The sequence below is a fragment of the Phocoena phocoena genome, chromosome 3 (genome assembly GCF_963924675.1).
Source record: "Phocoena phocoena chromosome 3, mPhoPho1.1, whole genome shotgun sequence".
Classification (NCBI taxonomy): Eukaryota; Metazoa; Chordata; class Mammalia; order Artiodactyla; family Phocoenidae; genus Phocoena; species Phocoena phocoena.
In genome coordinates, this window is record NC_089221.1 from 34817364 (window position 1) to 34836580 (window position 19217).

General features: G+C 38.5%; 1 protein-coding gene across 1 annotated transcript in view; it reads right to left on the bottom strand.

Moving 5' to 3' along the window:
• OXCT1 (3-oxoacid CoA-transferase 1) overlaps nucleotides 1–19217 on the bottom strand; it is a 143062-nt gene that overhangs the window by 26279 nt on the left and 97566 nt on the right. The window contains exon 14 of the mRNA XM_065873138.1: nucleotides 619–708. Coding sequence (XP_065729210.1) covers nucleotides 619–708 — 90 coding nt within the window. The remainder of the gene's footprint in view (nucleotides 1–618; nucleotides 709–19217) is intronic.

Genomic DNA, 19217 nt, shown 5'->3' on the forward strand with positions numbered 1-19217 from the left:
AACACTTGCTATCACCAAGTCCATCATTTTCTAACACTGTCTCAAAACGGCACCTCCACAGACTTGGTAAGAGGCCATATTGTCCACTTGAAAATAACTGCTGTTAAAAACGCACATTCTGCTGTGTTTTTCATTTTGCACAGAGATAGCAACCACTATAATCATCTTTAAACCTGAATCAGAGAATTCCCATGTGGTTCAGCGGTGATGACTCCATGCTTCCACTGCAGGGGACACGGGTTCGATCCTTGGTCGGGGAACTAAGATCCCACATGCCACTGGGTTTGGCCAAAAAAATAAAAATAAAATAAAAGTATCTATAAACCTGAATCAACACATCTGCCCTAACATCTTTTCACTGCTTTTGAAGACATTATAGCTTTTACTTAATGTGTGTGTGAGACAAATAATCAAAGAACACCCTGATGTTTGCTTCAAAGTTAAAACAAACATTTAGCTGAATGATAATAAATAATGGTCTTTATTTGTAATGTTTTTCTCTAAAATATAAACGCTATCAAGCTGAGTGATCCAGAGAAAACAATAAAAACAACGGTCGTATGACCTGGTGTACAGGGTTTCAGTGTAGTGTGAATTTCCAAAAGCAGCTCTCATTACCTTTGCAGAGTGCTCCATGGTGACCACCACTTTGGTTTTGGCACTGGACACTAGATCCATAGCCCCTCCCATTCCTTTCACCATCTTCCCCTGCAAAACAAACAGAAAATAAGAAGTACTTCTTGGGACTTCCCTGGTGGTCCAGTGGTTAAGAATCAGCCTTGCAATGCAGGGGACACTGGTTCGATCCCTGGTTGGGGGAATGAAGATCCCATGTGCTGCGGGGCAACTAAGCCTGTGTACCACAACTAGAGAGATGCCCGTGCACAACGAAGAGCCCACATAATGCAACGAAAGATCCCGCGTGCCTCAACTAACACCCAACACAGCCAAAAAATAAATAAATATTAAAAAAATAAAAAGAAGTAATTCTCTTTCACCTTTTTAGTATGTGGCAGAACAAAATTAACTTGCAAGAAGCCGCCGCTGGAATAATTAGTGGAAAAAACTCACTGACCTGCATTGCTTAGTACTTGAGCTTTATGACCTTAATATCCTGTTGTTCTATCATTCTATGGCTGAAGAATAAGTTCAGGATAAATATTATGATGTTACATTCACTGAGTATGGCTAACATTACTTTGTCAACGCTATATTAGCAATATGTCAATCATTGGATAAGAAAAAACTCAAGAACCTTTCCAAAATTCTGGGCACATTACTCTTATTACAATAATATGAGACTGAAATCCACATGCCCCTGACATTCATTTCTTTCTTTTTAAACATATACTTGGCACCACTGAGTCTTCAATCACAGACACTTTCTAAAGCACTTTCTTGGATTTCCTGCAGATTAAAATACCATTAGGTAATAAACTAAGGCATTAGTGGTGTTTCCCTAGTAATGATTAATATGAAAGGTGGGTCTGTCTTTCTAAAACCTGGCACTTATCTTGCTCTTAGAAAAATACATCAAAACAAAACAAGAAAATATATTTCTGTTAAGCAAAAACAGAAGCAGACTTCAGGATCCTTTCACCAAGACCATTCTATTTTTGTTCATCTATCTCCTCATTCATTAAACATTTACCAACCACCTTCTCTGTGCCACACACTCTGAATAATTCCCACTGTCTAGTCTGTCTCCTGGTTACAGAGTTTTGGAAAAAGCAAGTGTCCCCAGAGATGATGAAATAAATTCTTACTCAAGTAGATTGAAAAGAAATGTTTCTAACATTGAAACCTCCTGAAAATTTAATTTATTTTTTTCCTCTTGCTGATTTGACAGTAAACTCTTCCAGGGCTTTCAGCTCCTTTCCCATAATTTCATACCTCTAAGGAAATCAGGCAATACACTCACATCTGGCTTTAAGACACGGTCTCAAATCCCCTGATTTCAGAAACATTTTAGAGGTCAGTGCAACACTGCACGAACATGAATTAGATGGGCAGTATAAAACAGAGGAGTAAGTAGTCAGGACATCTTCATGGTTTGGAGCTTGCCACTAAATGACATTGGGAAGCAGCTGGCAATGGTTGGGAGGTGGTGCAAGAAAGGAGTGGAAGGGACAAAATGAGTCTGTCTTCAGACATGTAAGGTTGCCATGAAGCAGAATATCCATGTGGAAATGTGTAATTTTATACTTCTATAAGCCATACCGTCATCCTTAGCTGCAATTTTAATAAGTAAAGCACCAGGTCATAACATTTCTGAAGAGAACACTGATACTTTATGGTACAAAATATGGATAAGTTAGAGATGGAAGCAATGAATGTCTATCATAAACTCCAACACTAAGGAAGTTTGGGATTTTTAAAACATCAAAAGACACTAAAGCTATTCCATTTAAACATGTCTCAACATGTTCTGGCTGTGGTGAGAACATCCAACCAGTCTGAGCTTCCATAGATAGTGTCCTTGGGCAGACTAAGAGTGTAAGTGCCAGAAGAAAGAGGAAGCCAAAGAAAACCAGAAACCAAGCTAGTGTGTTAAACATTCCTTGGATTAAAAAAAAAAAAAATTCCTTGAATTAGAATATACCACAGGCAAATTTTGTCCCCTGTGACACAATGATACTGGTAAAGCTTATGACAGCTTCTAACAGGAAGCTTGTCCATTTTAGGTGAATCTGATGTACATATTTTAAATCATCGTCAGTTATTTAAGAAAGATTTATAGAGCACGAGTTGGGTACATAACACTGTACTGGCAGGAATATAAAGTGCTATAAAACAAGTTGGAAAGAACCATCTCTTTGTGTCTGTTAGAAAGAACTGTATCTCTTGACTCAATGTAAATGAACAGTCTTCATCACTCAAAGAGATTCAAGTGGTCTCATGTCTTGTCTTCAAAGCACACGCTACAAATTTCAAAGCACTATTTTGATACTTACATGTTTGTTTCCAAGAGTAAAAAATGCACAAGATTAGGTGCAGAACACCTGAGATCTATTAACCCACTGTGTGACATTTGCAAAACACCAAATCTCTTTGTATTTAGGCTCATTATCTATAATCCAGGAATAAGAATATCTGCCCTATCATAAAGTTGTTATGAGGAATGGATGTGGAGTAAACAGAAATTTATAAATTTATTGCCTTACATCTTCAGTCAATTCATTTTACTGAGTGTCTAATATGAGCCTGTACTGTACTGGGTGCTGGACTTAGAGATGATCAAGACAGGCTTCTTTTCTCATAAACTTCATCACTGGGGGAAGGGAAAGCATCCATGAGTAATTAAAGAGACTTGAACCAAACTTCTTCCCTCTAAAAGAAGCATTCCCCACCTCTTCCTCATCCCCAAGGTAGAGCTAAGTGCCTTTTCCCTGTATCCTTGGCACTATTTGGTATGTAATTCTGTCACAGTGAATTTCAACTCTTTTCTTTCTTTCACCGTATTATTATTATTGTTACTGCATTATAAGTGCTTAGATGAATGAGTGGATGAATGGCTTCAAGTAACATAGGTATGTTCAAGTTCTAGCAGAGCACTCAGGATGCAACTGCTAACTGTGCCTGGAGAGGCAGGAATGGGAGGAAGAGGCTCGGCAGGATGTCACAGAGGAGGTGTTTCACCAAAGTTTGCCAGATGGGGAAGAGAACAGCAGTGTCTCCTAAGAGAAAGCGTTTCTAGCAGGTTAACCGGAAAACCTCCAAATATTTGGTTTTTGTATTTTTTAAGTACGTTCATTGTATTAGAAAAAGAAATGAAAACATTTTTTTCCATTTCAATTCCCAAGTGATTTCTGAAACAGAATCAATTACTAAAGGAAAATAATTTATTCTATCTATACCAGAAGAAAAAAAGAGATATAAGACATCCTCTCTGAAGCAAGTGGGAAATTCAACGCCACCTTTCAGCCCGGATCAGCAGGCACTCTTCTGGGAATCAACTACTTATATATCCCAGTTCTCTACTGCAGCTGGGGTAGCCATGTGCCTGAGTGCTAGACAATGGAAGAGAGGGAGGTGCTACCTGTGGTTTCAGGCTCTGGCCCATAAAAACCTCTCATGTGTAATCCTTCACGCTCCTTCACCTTCTGCAATGTGGACACTGACATCCAAGGTGTCCTCACAGATGACTAAGCTTCCCTCAGGCTGGGTCCTTAAATGACCACGTGTAGCAGAGCCCACTTACTCAGAAACACACTGCACTGCTCAATATGAGTGAAAAACACAGGGTGCTAAACCACTGAAATCGGGAGGCTTATTTGTTACAGCAGCTGGTGTGACTAATACAGTGGTGTGTTGCCCAAATGGATTCTATGGAAGGGAAAGAATTGTGTAGAATTAGAACTGTTACAGCTGCATAACAGAGGGGGGACCTGAGAAGGCCTCTTAAGGAGATGTTTTACCACTGCTCTTTGAGGGAGGTGACTATGCCAGATACTGTCCTCGGCACTGTTATCTACCTCTTTATCCAAATGTCCAGCACACTGCTTGACATTTGATAGAGCTGAGATACATATCTTACCTCCGTCTTCATCTCCCTCCCAGAAACCCAACATCCTAATCAATATACAAAATAAAAAGCTGATAAAAGAGAGAAGTTAAGGAGCTAAAAATATACCTTTAAATAAATCACAAGAGAGAGAAGTGATACGGAAAAAAAATAGGCCTATAATGAAGAGATTATGGTCATGATTGAAGCACTGGGCCAGGGTGACACAAAGCGTGGCTTTCTTTTAAATCTCATCAGCAAACATACATTTCTTGAATGGGGCAACTTTAGTTCTAAAATGTATTCTGGCTAGCATAATGGAGAGATGATTGCTGGATACTCATTTCATAGCCAACTCATTTTTTTTCAGTTAAGGACTGACTCTGACATCAAGTATGAAAAGAATACTGCAATAAAATGCACTAGAACGCTGCACCATTACAAAACTTTTCTATAAAGATACTGACTCAACTGTTATCCTCCATTCACAAATATTTTCAGGGTCTATTATGAACCAGGAACTAAGGAAGAATTAGGAATAAAAAATGAACATGATCGGGCTTCCCTGGTGGTGCAGTGGTTGAGAGTCCGCCTGCCGATGCAGGGGACGCGGGTTCGTGACCCAGTCTGGAAAGATCCCACATGCCGCGGAGTGGCTGGGCCCGTGGGTCATGGCCGCTGGGCCTGCGTGTCCGGAGCCTGTGCTCCGCAATGGGAGAGGCCGCAGCAGTGAGAGGCCCGTGTACCGCAAAAAAAAAAAAAGATCTACCTTTTTTCTAGAAAATATATTTAAACCAAAATCAATATTTTAAATATATTTTTATTTACTTCGATCCTATTTCCTAATATCAGAATTTTAAAGAAAGTGAAAGAAATTGTTAAAATGCCATTTAAAATAAAACATACTGAAAATGATTCTTGCCATCATTTTTATCATAAGTATATAAATAGTAATGGCTTATTTTCAGATTTGTTACCTCTAAGTATTCTGCTCTTAAGTGAGAAACAATGTACAATCTACAGAAACAATTTTTAAAGCATTTTAAACTAATGCTATGTGCACCACTGGAAAATGTGAATCAACTGTAAGAAAAAGGGAAAAATAGCTGTGATTTATTTATAAAACTAGGGCTTGTTGTTTAATATTAAACACCAGAGCATTAAGTATCCACCTCAATCCAAATGTAAGCCTCTTTATTTCTATCTCACTTTCCCATTATTAAAAAATGTTCTAGGAAAGAAAGTGGTCTCTAAACATGTTCCTAGCTAAAGAGCAGGAGAGAGGGAAAATAGAAACATGATATCAACATTTGTTTAAATACAAAGAGAGATGTTATAAAAGATTTTAAAAATTTGCCTTAGTTTAGCAAAGTTATAACAAAGGTACAGCAGAATATTTCTCTTTTCTGTTATACTTTGTATTCAAAACCAAGAAAAATGTGATTTTCCTTTCCAAGTTTAATTGTATTTCCCAGGACAGGTGAACTGATCATGTAAACCAATTAATATGTAACTAGAAATATAATAATATCTTTATTGCTAAGTAAGTTAACAAAATTGCTTATAACAAATATCAGTTATCAATCATAATATGGGCTAAAAAAAAAGCATGTCGGGCTTCCCTTGTGGCTCAGTGGTTGAGAGTCCGCCTGCCGATGCAGGGGACACGGGTTCATGCCCCAGTCGGGGAGGATCCCACATGCCGCGGAGCGGCTGGGCCCGTGAGCCATGGGTGTTGGGCCTGCGCGTCTGGAGCCTGTGCTCCGCGGCATGTCAGAAAAGCAGCACTTGGATAAATTCAAAATTTCATTTTAGTAAGCGCTGTTGCTCCTGTTCTCTCCGAGATCTTGTTTAAATTATCCCCTCTTCACAGCTCCTCCACCCTCCCCCTCTCCACAGCCCCTCTCTATATATTCTTCAACACATTGAAGTCCAGTTTCTCCTTGACCATGCCCTTGAAGTGAGAACTACTCAATCCAGTCTCTAATATTTAATCATTTGATTCAGTACACACTTTGTAGGTTTACTTTATACATTCCTGAAACTTTCTACTACATTTTACACTGTATTCCATCAACATCTGTAAATTCTCTATACTCATCGGCTTCCATGGTATAATATACCTCCTACCTTGAGGCTTTCAGGCTCCTTTCTAGCATCCTTTTCCCACACCAGCTTTGTGTTGGCCAACTTAAAGCTCTGCCCTTGGCCTCCTGCTCTTATTGACACTTGCTCTCCACGAGTGACTTCATCTATACACTTATGATATAAACCGGCCCTGTCTCTGATGATTCCTAAAGCCACATGTCTAGCTCAGATCTTCCCTGAGTTTCAGATTTCAATATCCAAAAACTTCCCAGTCACCCTGTAGCACAATCTGCTGGCTGATTCCCCAAATTGTTTCTTCTTGTTCCTGGGCACAGAGGCCACATTTCCCAGCCGTCCCTGAAGTTAGGACTAGTCATATGAATAAGTTCTGACTAATGGAACGGGGTGAAAGTGATATATAACACTTGCAGGGCTGGACCATAAAAACTTCAAGAACAATGCTCCATGCCCTTGTCTTTTCTGCAAACTACATGTTGAAGATGGTGCAGCCACGGAATGGAAGGAATCTCAATCCCTGAATTACTGCACAGAAGAGAGCTGTCTGCAAATCAGGGATATTCACTTTGGTTCTATGTGAGTGAGAAATAAAAACTTCTGTTATCTTATGTTAATTATTCATGCCTCAACTCAGTATGGTCCAAAGTAAATTAAGCATCTTTATCAAGGCAAATCTCATCTGCCCACCGATTTCCTATTTCAGTCAGTGGCCAATCAACCGTCTCAGGATCCAAATCAGAAACGTCTTTATCTCTTGCCTCTCCTTCATTATCCGTGTACAATCAATGAATCATTCAATCACAAGGAACTTCTATTTTCCCAATATTTCTTGAACTTGACTATTTCTCACCCTAGCTAAGATCCTTATGACTTCTCCCTGAGTGGTGTAACATCCCTCCAGTTAACCTATGTCGAGCCTTGTCCCTCTCGAATCTTTCCAACTCATCACCACAAAAATAATCTTCTTAAAATGAGCATTTTATATCATTCCTCTGCTTAAAACTTTTCACTAGTTCCCCAGTGGTTCAGGGTAAAGTCCAAGCACCTCACTCAGTCTGGCATACAAAACCTATGACAGTGTGGCCTGGACCCTCCTCACTGTCTTACGCTCCAGTTCCCATTTCTATCCCAGGAATAGTGAGTTGCTGTCTACAGTGTATGGCTTCATACTATGCTGTAAGGTCCCACCCTCATTCTATCAGGTGTGCTCCAGCTCACCCTTAACGCATCAAATCATGACTACCTCTCCCAGGAAGCATCCGCATGCCCCTGCCCCCACCCCATCAACAAGAGAGATGAGGGGCCTCTCTCGGGTGCTCTCACAGCATCCTTGCTTATCCCCACTATAGAGTTTGCCCCATGACCTGCATTAAGATCAGAGCTGATGTTTCACTGGCCAGCAGTGACAAGGCCATCCAGGTAGTTATAACTGAAATTCTTCCTCATGAGAGGCATCCCATCCCCCCTCTAACAAACCATGTCCCACCCACTACTGCCATCTAGCAACTTAAAACACAAGAGCAGGCCTCCAAGACCTATCCAGCTACGACGACCATGTGTTTTTTTTTTGTTTTGTTTTTGTGGTATGCGGGCCTCTCACTGCTGTGGCCTCTCCCGTTGCGGAGCACAGGCTCCGGATGCGCAGGCTCAGTGGCCATGGCTCACGGGCCCAGCTGCTCCGCGGCACGTGGGATCCTCCCGGACCGGGGCACGAACCCGTGTCCCCTGCATCGGCAGGCAGACTCTCAACCACTGCGCCATCAGGGAAGCCCCGACTATGTGTTTTGATCGATCACATCTATTCTGATTCATCAGTACCTGTGCACTTAAGAAATCAATTAACTTCAAATGGGACAAATGAACCCTGTTCCTAGCTATTAACGACACTGATGCTCTCCTTTTACAAAAGTGTAAATACCGCTCAAGAGTGTCTCCGTCATTCACTTTTGAAACCTCAACTGCTCCAAGTAAAAAAAAAATCCCAATGTGCGTAAAATTGATTACAGGCCATTAACTCCACCTTTGTGCAGGAAATTACTAAGAATTTACTAAGTGAATAATTAAAAGTATAAAACTTTCACACTGTCTTTTCCTAAGGTGTAAGCAATGTATGATGAAGCTTCTTTTGGTTATAAATGAGGCACTTTGGATAGGTTAACTTCTTTGTACAAGGTCAGACAGACTGACTCTGATTACTTTGTTTGTTGGATTAATAAAATGGACAGCAGGAGAAAAACCCTATGTTATTCTTAGCTCTGTTGTGAAGCTATAGGTTCAGTTTTCATAGAGTCTATTCATTATTCTTCAAAGATGAAAACAAACATCAAATAAACTGGCTGAGTTTGCCTTGTTTTATCAGGCCTCCTACAGAAATAGAAAGAGTTTGAGCAAATGCTCCAGGACAGATATAAGGGGATTTGTTTTTATTTAACATAATTAAGTATTATTACTTAATAATAGTTCAGTAATAATTATATATTATGTATAAATAAGTTATTTAATTTATTAAATACAACTAAGCACCAGTGTTTCTGGCCCTGTACATTATCCAGAAACAGGATATGCACAATATTTAAAAATCCAAGGATAAGTTATTTTCTGCATTAAGAGCCTCTTCTTTCCACTGGGTCACCGAGAGAAATGCATTGGAATCATATGCAATTGCCCCCACGTGACCACGTATGACCTACAAATACAGGAATTTCACATGGTTGGTTCAAACTTATGTTCTAATGGTGGGAACACAGATCCCATTTACTATCACACAGAATTTTTTTAAGGGCTTATATTATTTTTAGGAAATCCCAACAAAAATGACAGCTAAAATACAAACGGAAGAATAACAATCACTTTTATGTGTCTGCATGTACTAAAATATGTCAACATCCCTCAATAACTCACTCACGTGGAATATGAAATTATTACCATTCCTTTTGGAAACAGGAAATAGTCTTTCTCAGAAATTTTATTTTCCGATTCTTCAAAGGGGTGTGGATTGTTTGGGATGAAGAGTGGGGGCAGTGAGCATAGAACCATGGGCAGAAGCAGACTTGCTCCATCACCTACTCCCACTGTCTGCAAAGCTCTAAAGAGCACAATTACAGAATTATTATAATTACACAGCCATCTCTGACAGCTGGATGGAATTTTCAGAGAGAGAGAAAGACAGGGACTAAAAGAACATTATTAAGGAATACATCAGAATCATTACCAGTGTTTTTAGCCACAGTAGAAAAGATTAAAAAATGTAGAAGATAATTTAAAAGCTAAACACACACACACACTTAAGAACAATTGTGAAAGAGCATGTTATGAATACTAAATGTAGGTGCTATATTAAGCAAGTTAGAGGGCTAGGTGAAAGAACATAAAACCATTTTGATTCTACACCAAATTAATAAATACTCTGTTTATTCCCAAGGTGTCCTCTAGATTCAGCTGATGACCCAGTTTAATGATTGCTAAGTACCCACTGAGAGTTAACAGCTATGAACATCCACAGCGAATTGATAACCCTTTGGTCATTGGTGGAAGTCTTTTAATTTCTTTCCTCCTAAGCCAGTCCTAATCTGTAAAATGGGTACCCAGTGCCTCTCAGATGTGAAGACAGTTCTCACCTCTGGTTTGCTAAGACAGCATACCTCACCTTCGGGATTGGGAGAACCATGGGTAACATCATTCCACAGAGATTCAGATCCTGGGACTAGTATGAGGTCTGAGCCCCAAGAGAGAGAAGCATAGCATCATTGTGAGAATGACCCACTTCGGGGGCAAAACAGAATGCCAAGGAGCCATGTCACTGTGGGTGGGTCCTAGCATCACAGGCATAGCATGGTTTTAGAAATCAATGACACAATTTCTCCTCTGAAGACCTTGGAACTGCAAGTGCATGGAAGGTAAAAATGGCTCCTCCTCAAACTGGGGAGAATGAGGTGGAAACCAAGAATTTTTTCAAACACTGAATCCGGTTAAAAAAATTACTTTGGGGGGGCTTCTCTGGCAGTCCAGTGGTTAGGACTCTAGGTTTCCACTGAAGGGGGTGCGGGATCGATCCCTGGTAGGTGTGGCCAAAAAATTTTTTTAAAAGCCTCTATTTAAAAAAAAATTACTTTGGGGAATTTGCCACAAATATTTTTGAAAGATACATAACGAGGGAAATTGAGGAAGCATTAATTTCTATCTTCTTATCTTTTTTCTTTCTTTTTTTTTTTTTTTTGCGGTACGCGGGCCTCTCATTGTTGTGGCTTTTCCCATTGTGGAGCACAGGCTCCAGATGCGCAGGCTTAGCGGCCATGGCTCACGGGCCCAGCCGCTCCGCGGCATGTGGGATCTTCCCGGACCGGGGCACGAACCCGTGTCCCCTGAATCGGCAGGCGGACTCTCAACCACTGCGCCACCAGGGAAGCCCTATCGTCTTATCTTTTAAAGTCAACTGTGCCAGAGCAAGCTCTTAGATGGTGGGAGGGAGATGGGGGGGGGGGTGGAGTGGGGGAATGGTTCTGGGACTAAAAGTGAAAAGTGAAGTGTCTTTAGAGAAAAGTAACAAGTAAAAAAAAAAAAACACCTTTTTGGTGAACATCTTGATAATACAGAAATCAAAACACCAAGAACAGAATGAAAAAATAAAAGATATTCTTTTGAAGTAAAATACAAAGAAAAATCAGAAGAGGGTAGAAATATAAACATATAAACTTTAACTTATTTTTTGATATGCCAGTGCTTTAACTCCCTATACTTCATAAGTGACCTTTTAAGTTTCTGATCTTGGTGGTTTCAGTAACTTTATCTCTGTCTATAATACCAGAGACATAACATATATGACAAAACAGTATTAAAAATCAATGTGTTAGCAAAAAACTTGATTATTTCAGACCCATTTTCTATGGAGCCTAAGTTGAGATACATTTTAAATCTAATACATTCTCAGGTGAGTAGCAAGAGCTACAGTAACTGAGAAGAATTTTATTTCTTTTACTGCTATAACACCCTGTGGCAGAAATGACTTCATTCACATTCATCTGGAACTCAGGCATGGCAAATATTTGGAGCTGGGATGTACTAGCTAAAAAATCATTTTTATTCCCTAGAATGCCATTTTTAGGCTCCACATTTAGAAGGAAACACATTCTCTTGATAACCACCTGAGAAGGAAGGAGTTGCTTTTTCCTCTAACCAAAGTGAGCAGGTCTAAAATGCAAAGTTGTTTATCTTTATTATTCAAAACTGTACAAGTGTGGGTTCGCATGCATACATACATTACTTAGCTCTGTCCATTGAGAAGGTTTAGAAGCAATGACGTCCCAGTAGCAATAAGCACACCCAACACCCAGATCTTGGTTTCAAATACCATTCTCATATAAAAGAAACCAGGGCTCCTTGGAGAAATAGCTGATACTAGGAACATCTTGTAGTAACAGAAAGGAAGTACTTAATGAAAAATAAAAATAATGGAGTTGTATAGGAGCCTACGTGAAAAAACTCCCAATGGCCATAGTTGGCACAAGTTGAGCATGCAAATAAATAACATGGTATTGGATTATAACTCAAAGTATAAAATATACATTAGCCCATACTGCCATAAACAAATAAATGGTAGAGAAGAGACAAATCTTCTCTCTGGAAGAACTGCAAATAATACATAATACCCCTCTTTTAAGTGATCTTTGAGGGTGGGCTGAATCTACTGACATGCTTCTAAAGCATAAAGTATGGAAAGGGAAAAATAGTAACTTTATAGTGAACAAACCTGGTAAAGAGTACCTTAATCAAGTGATAAAGGTCAATGTCAACAGTGATATCATGTGGATAACCTAAATTCCCTAACTTGTGTGAAAAGGACACTTTACAATATAGTATTCTTCTAATACTATTCTAATACTATTCTATAGTATTCTTTCCAAAAACTCATAACCTCAGTCTAATGATGAGAAAAACATCAGGCAAACCCAGACTGGGGAACATTCTGCAGGACTTCTGGCCAGTACTTCTCAAGACTATAAGAGTCATGAAAAACAACTGGAAAGACTGAGAAAGTGTCACAGACCAGGGAAGACTAGGGAGATGTGACAACTAAGTGCCATATGGTACTCTGAACTGGATTCTGGAAAAGAAAGAGGACAAATTAATGGAAAAACCTGATAAAATCCAGATAGAGTCAGGAGTTTAATTAATATTAATGTACCTGAAAGACCTGTACACTGAAAACTATAAAACACTGATGAAACAAATTTTAAAAGGCACAAATAAATGGAAAGAAACTCCGTGTTCATGAGTTGGAAGACTTAATATTGTGAAAATGTCCATACTACCCAAAGTAATCTACAGATTCAAATCAACACCTATCAAAATATCAATGGCATTTTTTAACAGAAATTTTTAAAAATCCTAAAATTTACATGAAACCCCAAAAGACCCTGAATAGTCAAAGCAATCTTGAGAAAGAATAACAAAGCTGGAGGTATTATATTTCCTGATTTCAAAATATATTACAAAGCTACAATAATTAGAAAGGTATGATATTGGCATAAAAACAGACACATAGATCAATGGAACAGAATATAAGGCCCAAAATAAATCAACACATATACAGTCAATTGATCTTCAACACAGTTACCAAAAATATACAACAGAGAAAAGACAGACTCTTCAATAAATGGTGGTGGGAAAAATGTGTATCTGCATGGAAGGAATAAAATTGGGATCTTATAAGGATAACAAAAGGCAACAAAAGCAAAAACAGACAAGGGGGACTACATCAAACTACAAAGTTTCTGCACAGGAAAGGAAACAATCAACAAAATGAAAAAGCAACCTAAGAAATCGGAGATAATATTTGCAAACCACACATCCGACAAGGAGTTAATACCACAATATATAAGAAACTCCTTAACTCAACAGCAAAAAATCAAATAATCCAACTAAAAAATGGACAAAGGACTTGAACAGAAATTTCTCCAAAGAAGACATAACAAATGTCCAACAGGTATATGAAAAGATGCTTATAATCACCAACCTTCAAGGAAATGCAAATCGAAACAACGAAGTATTACCTCATACCTATTATCAAAAAAAAAAGTGGTGACAAGGATGTGGAGAAACTGGAACCCTTGAACACTGTTGGTGTGAATGTAAAATGGTGCAGCTGCTAGTGGGAAACAGTATGCAAGTTCCTCACAATAAAATAAATAGAACAACCAGATGATTCAGCAATCCCACTTTGGGGTATATATCCAAAAGAATTAAAATCAGGATATTGAAAAGATACCTGCACTACAATGGTTATTGAATCATTAATCACAATAGCCGAGATATAGAAACAACCTAAATGTCAACTGACAAATGAATGGGCAAAGAAAACATGGTATATACATACAATAGAATATTATTCAGCACTTAAGAAGGAAATCCTACCATACGTGACCATGTGGATGAACCTAGAGGACATTATACCAAGTGAAATAAGCCAGTCACTGAAGGACAAATACTGCATGATTCCACTTATGGGAAGAGTGGGAAATGTAGAGTTGTTCAATGGGTATAAAGTTTCCATTATACCCGGTGAATAAGCTCCAGAGATTGCTACACAACACAATGCTTATAGCTAACAATACTGTACTGTTAGGAGGGTAATCTCACATTAAGTGTTCTTACTACAATTAAAAAAAAAAAAAGCTGATTAAACCCCTCCCCCCTCAAATAGTAACGTACTACTGTGTGTTTTGTAGTTTTGACAAATGTACCACAGTAATAAAAGATTGTAATAATGAGGGAAATCAAGTAAGGCGGATATGAAAACTCTTTGTACTATCTCTGCAACTTTTCTGTATATCTAAAATTATTCCAAAATCCAAAGTTTATTTTTTTTAAACTTCAGTATATGGCTTGCTCCTGTGGTTTCTGTTTCTTCATCAAAATGAAAACAATACAGATTAGTTCTCAGATTTCCCTCTGTGAGGGCCTCTCCTACTAACTCTTTTAGCCTATTGCTAAAATGTTTTGTAAAATCTAGACTCTAAAAAAATTAATTTATGACAATTAAATGAATCTGTGCTTTGTTTTTAGGTATGATCTGTTTTCTTGTAAGTGAACTTTATTGCAATACAGAGTACACTAGCTTAACAAAGTCACAATTTAGTATCTGGATAAAGAATAAGAACGATAGTTCTGAGAACTGTATATGTGGGTTTTTCTTTGCTGTTGTTTTAATTTTCTTTTTACTTTTTGACACCCATTTCTCACACCTCCCACCCCCAGCCTCTAGCAACCACCAGCCTGTACTCTATATCTAATAAGCTTGTTTTTTGTTTTTCATTTTTTAGAGTCCACATGTAAGAGTGATCATACAGTATCTGTCTTTCTCTGCCTGACTTATTTCACTTAGCATAATGCCCTAGAGGTCCATCCATGTTGTCATAAATGGTAAGGTTTCATTCTTTTTTATGGCAGAGTAATATTCCATTGTGTGTGTGTATGTATACATACCACACCTTCTTTATTCATTCATCCATACAGGGACATTTAGGTTGCTTCCATATCTTGGCTACTGTAAATAATCCCTCAGTGAACATAGAGGTACATATATCTTTTCTCGTTAGCGTTTTTGTTTTCCTCAGATAAATACCCAAAAGTAGAATTGCTGGTTCATATGGTAGTTCTATGTTTAATTTTGGGGGGAACTTCCATACCATTTTCCACAGTTGCTGCACCAATTTACATTCCCATTAACAGTGCACGAGGATTCCCTTTTCTCCACATCCTCGCCAGCACTTACTTGTCTTTTTTTTTTTTTTTTTTCCCGCTCCGCATGACTTGTGGGATCTTAGTTCCCCAACCAGGAATCGAACCCAGGCCCACAGCAGTGAAAGCACCAAGTCTTAACCACTGGACTGCCAGGGAATTCCCTTTCTTGTCTTTTTTATAATAGCCATTGTAACAGGTGTGAGGTGATAACTCATGTGGTTAATTTGCATTTCCCTAATGATTAATGATGTTTAGCATCTGTCCATGTACCTGTTGGCCATCTGCATATTTTCTTTGGAAAAATGTCTATTAATATCTTCTGTCCACTTTTAAATCAGATTGTTTTTCTGCTATTGAATTATATGAGTGCTTTATATATTTTGGATATTAGCCCCTTATCAAACACATGATTTGCAAATAATTCCTCCCATTTGGCAGGTTGCCTTTTCATTTTGTTAATGATTTCCTTTGCTGTGTTTTATTTTTCCCAATAAATAAACTTTGCCATCCACGTCACCATTATTTTGAGAAGCCTGTTCTGATGTTAGATAGCTTAGGTTTCTGATAGAACACTTTTTTCAAAAAATTAAAACATGGTAATGAGGACCTTTTAAAACAATGTTCTGCAACCATATTATTGCAAGTTTGAAAAAGTTAGGACTGGACCTTTGTTCTATGATATATAATTACCATTTCTACTTTTTACTATTGCTATTTCATTTTTCTTGTTATGGCTTACTTTTTCCATGCTGAGCCTCTTTTAATAAACACAATTTTATGAAGATAATTCCTCATTACGTAAACAGTACTTACAGAAAGTAAGTAGACATTATTTAAGTTTCCCTTACAGAAAAGACAAAATACAACAATGAAAAGTTAAACAAATTACCTGAAGTTATAAGAACAAATCAGAAAAGAACTGAAGTCTTTCCCTAACTTCTAGAAAAAGGTAATTGAATCACCATAGAAGACGCTTCCTATTTTAAAATGTCCATTATGTTGGACTTATTGCACTATTTTTCTTTCTTATTGTTCCTAATCTGATGGATGGTGTTAATTAATTTAGTTAAGAGACAGACAGCAAGCCTAGAGATGCCCTGTGTAGTTTCAGTTTAGACAAAGTCTAAAAATACAGTTGGATCTTTTAGGACTAAAATTTAAAAACTTTCCAAATGTGCTCATCAACAAACCATTTATCTTTCACCAACCTGAAAGCCATGATTTAAGCAAATTAAATTTCCTAAAAACTACATGATTATGAGAAGCCACATTCAGGATGGAAAATGTTAGCTGAGTAATAAGTTTATTTTTCATAACATCCTGGCAGTAAGAAAAATGTTGCATTTTTTAAGGGAGCTAGTTTGTTTGTGGATTAGTTTTTCAGGGTCTGATTATTTAGATGATATGCTTATTTTTCTTCATTTTACTGTGCACTTCTTTGGCCCTTTATTATCTGATAATAAGTACATGATCTCTACCAGAAGGTGGTGTTTCCAAAAACAAAAGACCCAAATCATAATATCAATTCACCAATCAGAAATTGCCTTATCGAAGACTGTTAAGGTTCAAAGCTATAACTATAATCCATAAATATGCAAATCAGATGAGAGGCTAAAACATGTCAAATCTCAGGAACTTGAGTTAAAGCTTATGAGCCTGCCTCAAAGGACTCTGGGACTTCCTGGGTGGCGCAGTGGTTAAGAATCCGCCTGCCAACGCAGGGGACACCGGTTCAGTCTCTGGTCTGGGAAGATCCCATACACCACGGAGCTACTAAGCCCAGGTGCCACAACTACTGAGCCTGTGCTCTAGAGCCCGTGAGCCACTACTACTGAGCCTGAATGCCACAACTACTGATGCCTGTGCACCTAGAGCCCGTGCTCCGCAACAAGAGAAGCCACCTCAATGAGAAGCCCATGCACCGCAAAGAAGAGTAGCCCCCGGTCGCCACAACTAGAGAAAACCCGCGCACAGCAGCGAAGACCCAACACAGCCAAAAATAATAAAATTAAAAAAAAAAAAGTAGAATTTAGCATTAAAAACAAAAAGGACTCTGTGCCAGGTCTTCATGCAAAACATATTTACTCTTTTTATGCATGACTGTAACAAGACTGGTAATCTGGTTTTCCATCCAAAATTATAATTAGAAATTGGTACTTATACAGCTAAATTTGGATAATCTGAAAAAATATATGGAATATCTTATTCTCTGCTAATTCTCAATAAATAATTATTACAAGTATTCCAATGAGCTACTAAACGATAAAATGGGCAATGTTAATTTTATTGCATACAATAAAGTTCAAAAACTCTATCTGCCTTTTACTTAAGAAAATTCCACTATACTGACTAAGAAGGGAAAAGAAAGGAGAAAGAAAGCTTAAATGTAAAATGCTAGTGATTTTGCCTGGCATTCTATTTAGACACTGAAGGTCTGGGAAGAGGATAAGATGGGAAACTGATATTCATTCAGTCTCAATCCCATATGCCTCTAGTAATGTGAATTTACCAAGATAACTCTAGGGTTTAAAGATACATGTTGTCATATCATATGACCTCCTCCAAATAAAAGCCAGCTGATCTATCTGGTTCTTAACAATAACCATGATCTAATTTAGCACTGGTCCTGAGGGTCTTACCAATACACATCCCACCGCTAATATGATCAGATAATGGAAGTCCTTTAACATTGCCCTGGTGGCGCAGTGGTTGAGAGTACATTTGCCGATGCAGGGGACATGGGTTTGTGCCCCAGTCCGGGAGGATCCCACATGCCGCGGAGCGGCTGGGCCCATGAGCCATGGCCACTGAGCCTGCGCGTCCGGAGCCTGTGCTCCGCAACGGGAGAGGCCACAGCAGTGAGAGGCCCGCGTATCGCAAAAAAAAAAAAAAAACAAACCCAAAAAACATTGCCACATCATATGCATTACACTGGTAAGGAATGCAAGGAAGCCAGAAGGGTCAATGCACAGTATCTGCAAATAATAAAAGCATTTTTGGCTCTCAATTTTTTTCTGAGTCTAATTTTAATTATATTCCACAAGCTTTGACATAAAGTTTTATTTTCATTTATTTCCAGGTAATTTATAATTTCAATTTTGATTTCTTTTTGATTTAATGCCCTACAGGAAAAGAATATGTAACAGATTTTATGGGTTTCCCAACCTTTAACAAAGAAGTAAAACACACTCTTAAGTGTAATTTGAATAATGTGATTTTTCACCTTAGAGTTTTTTTTTAATTTTTAAAAATAAATTTATTTTATTTTACTTATTTATTTTTGGCTGCTTTGGGTCTTTGTTGCTGCACGTGGGCTTTCTCTAGTTGTGGCGAGCGGGGGCTACTCTTCATTTCGGTGCGTGGGCTTCTCAGTGCAGTGGCTTCTCTTGTGGAGCACGGGCTCTAGGCACGTGGGCTTCAGTAGTTGTGGCACACAGGCTCCGTAGTTGTGGCTTGCAGGCTCTAGAGCGCAGGCTCCGTAGTTATGGAGCACGGGCTTAGCTGATCTGCGGCATGTGGGATCTTCCCGGACCAGGGCTAGAACCAATGTCCCCTGCATTGGCAGGCGGATTCTTAACCACTGTGCCATCCGGTAAGTCCCTTAGAGTTGTTTTAGAAGCTAACCCTCAGTACAACTTTCTGTATTTCAAAACCTTTTGATCACCAAAGACTCAATTATTTAATGTTAGAAGCTTGAACTGGGTATGAAAATTTTGAAATTTTACCACCTCTCAGCTATTAATTTTTCTAAGCATTCAAATGTCCCACTATATATCAGAGCATCTTCAGAAATATATAAATCTACAGCTTGAACGTTAAAACAAAATTTTATAGTTGGGTTCCCTAAGGATTTACTGAGTCCAAGACT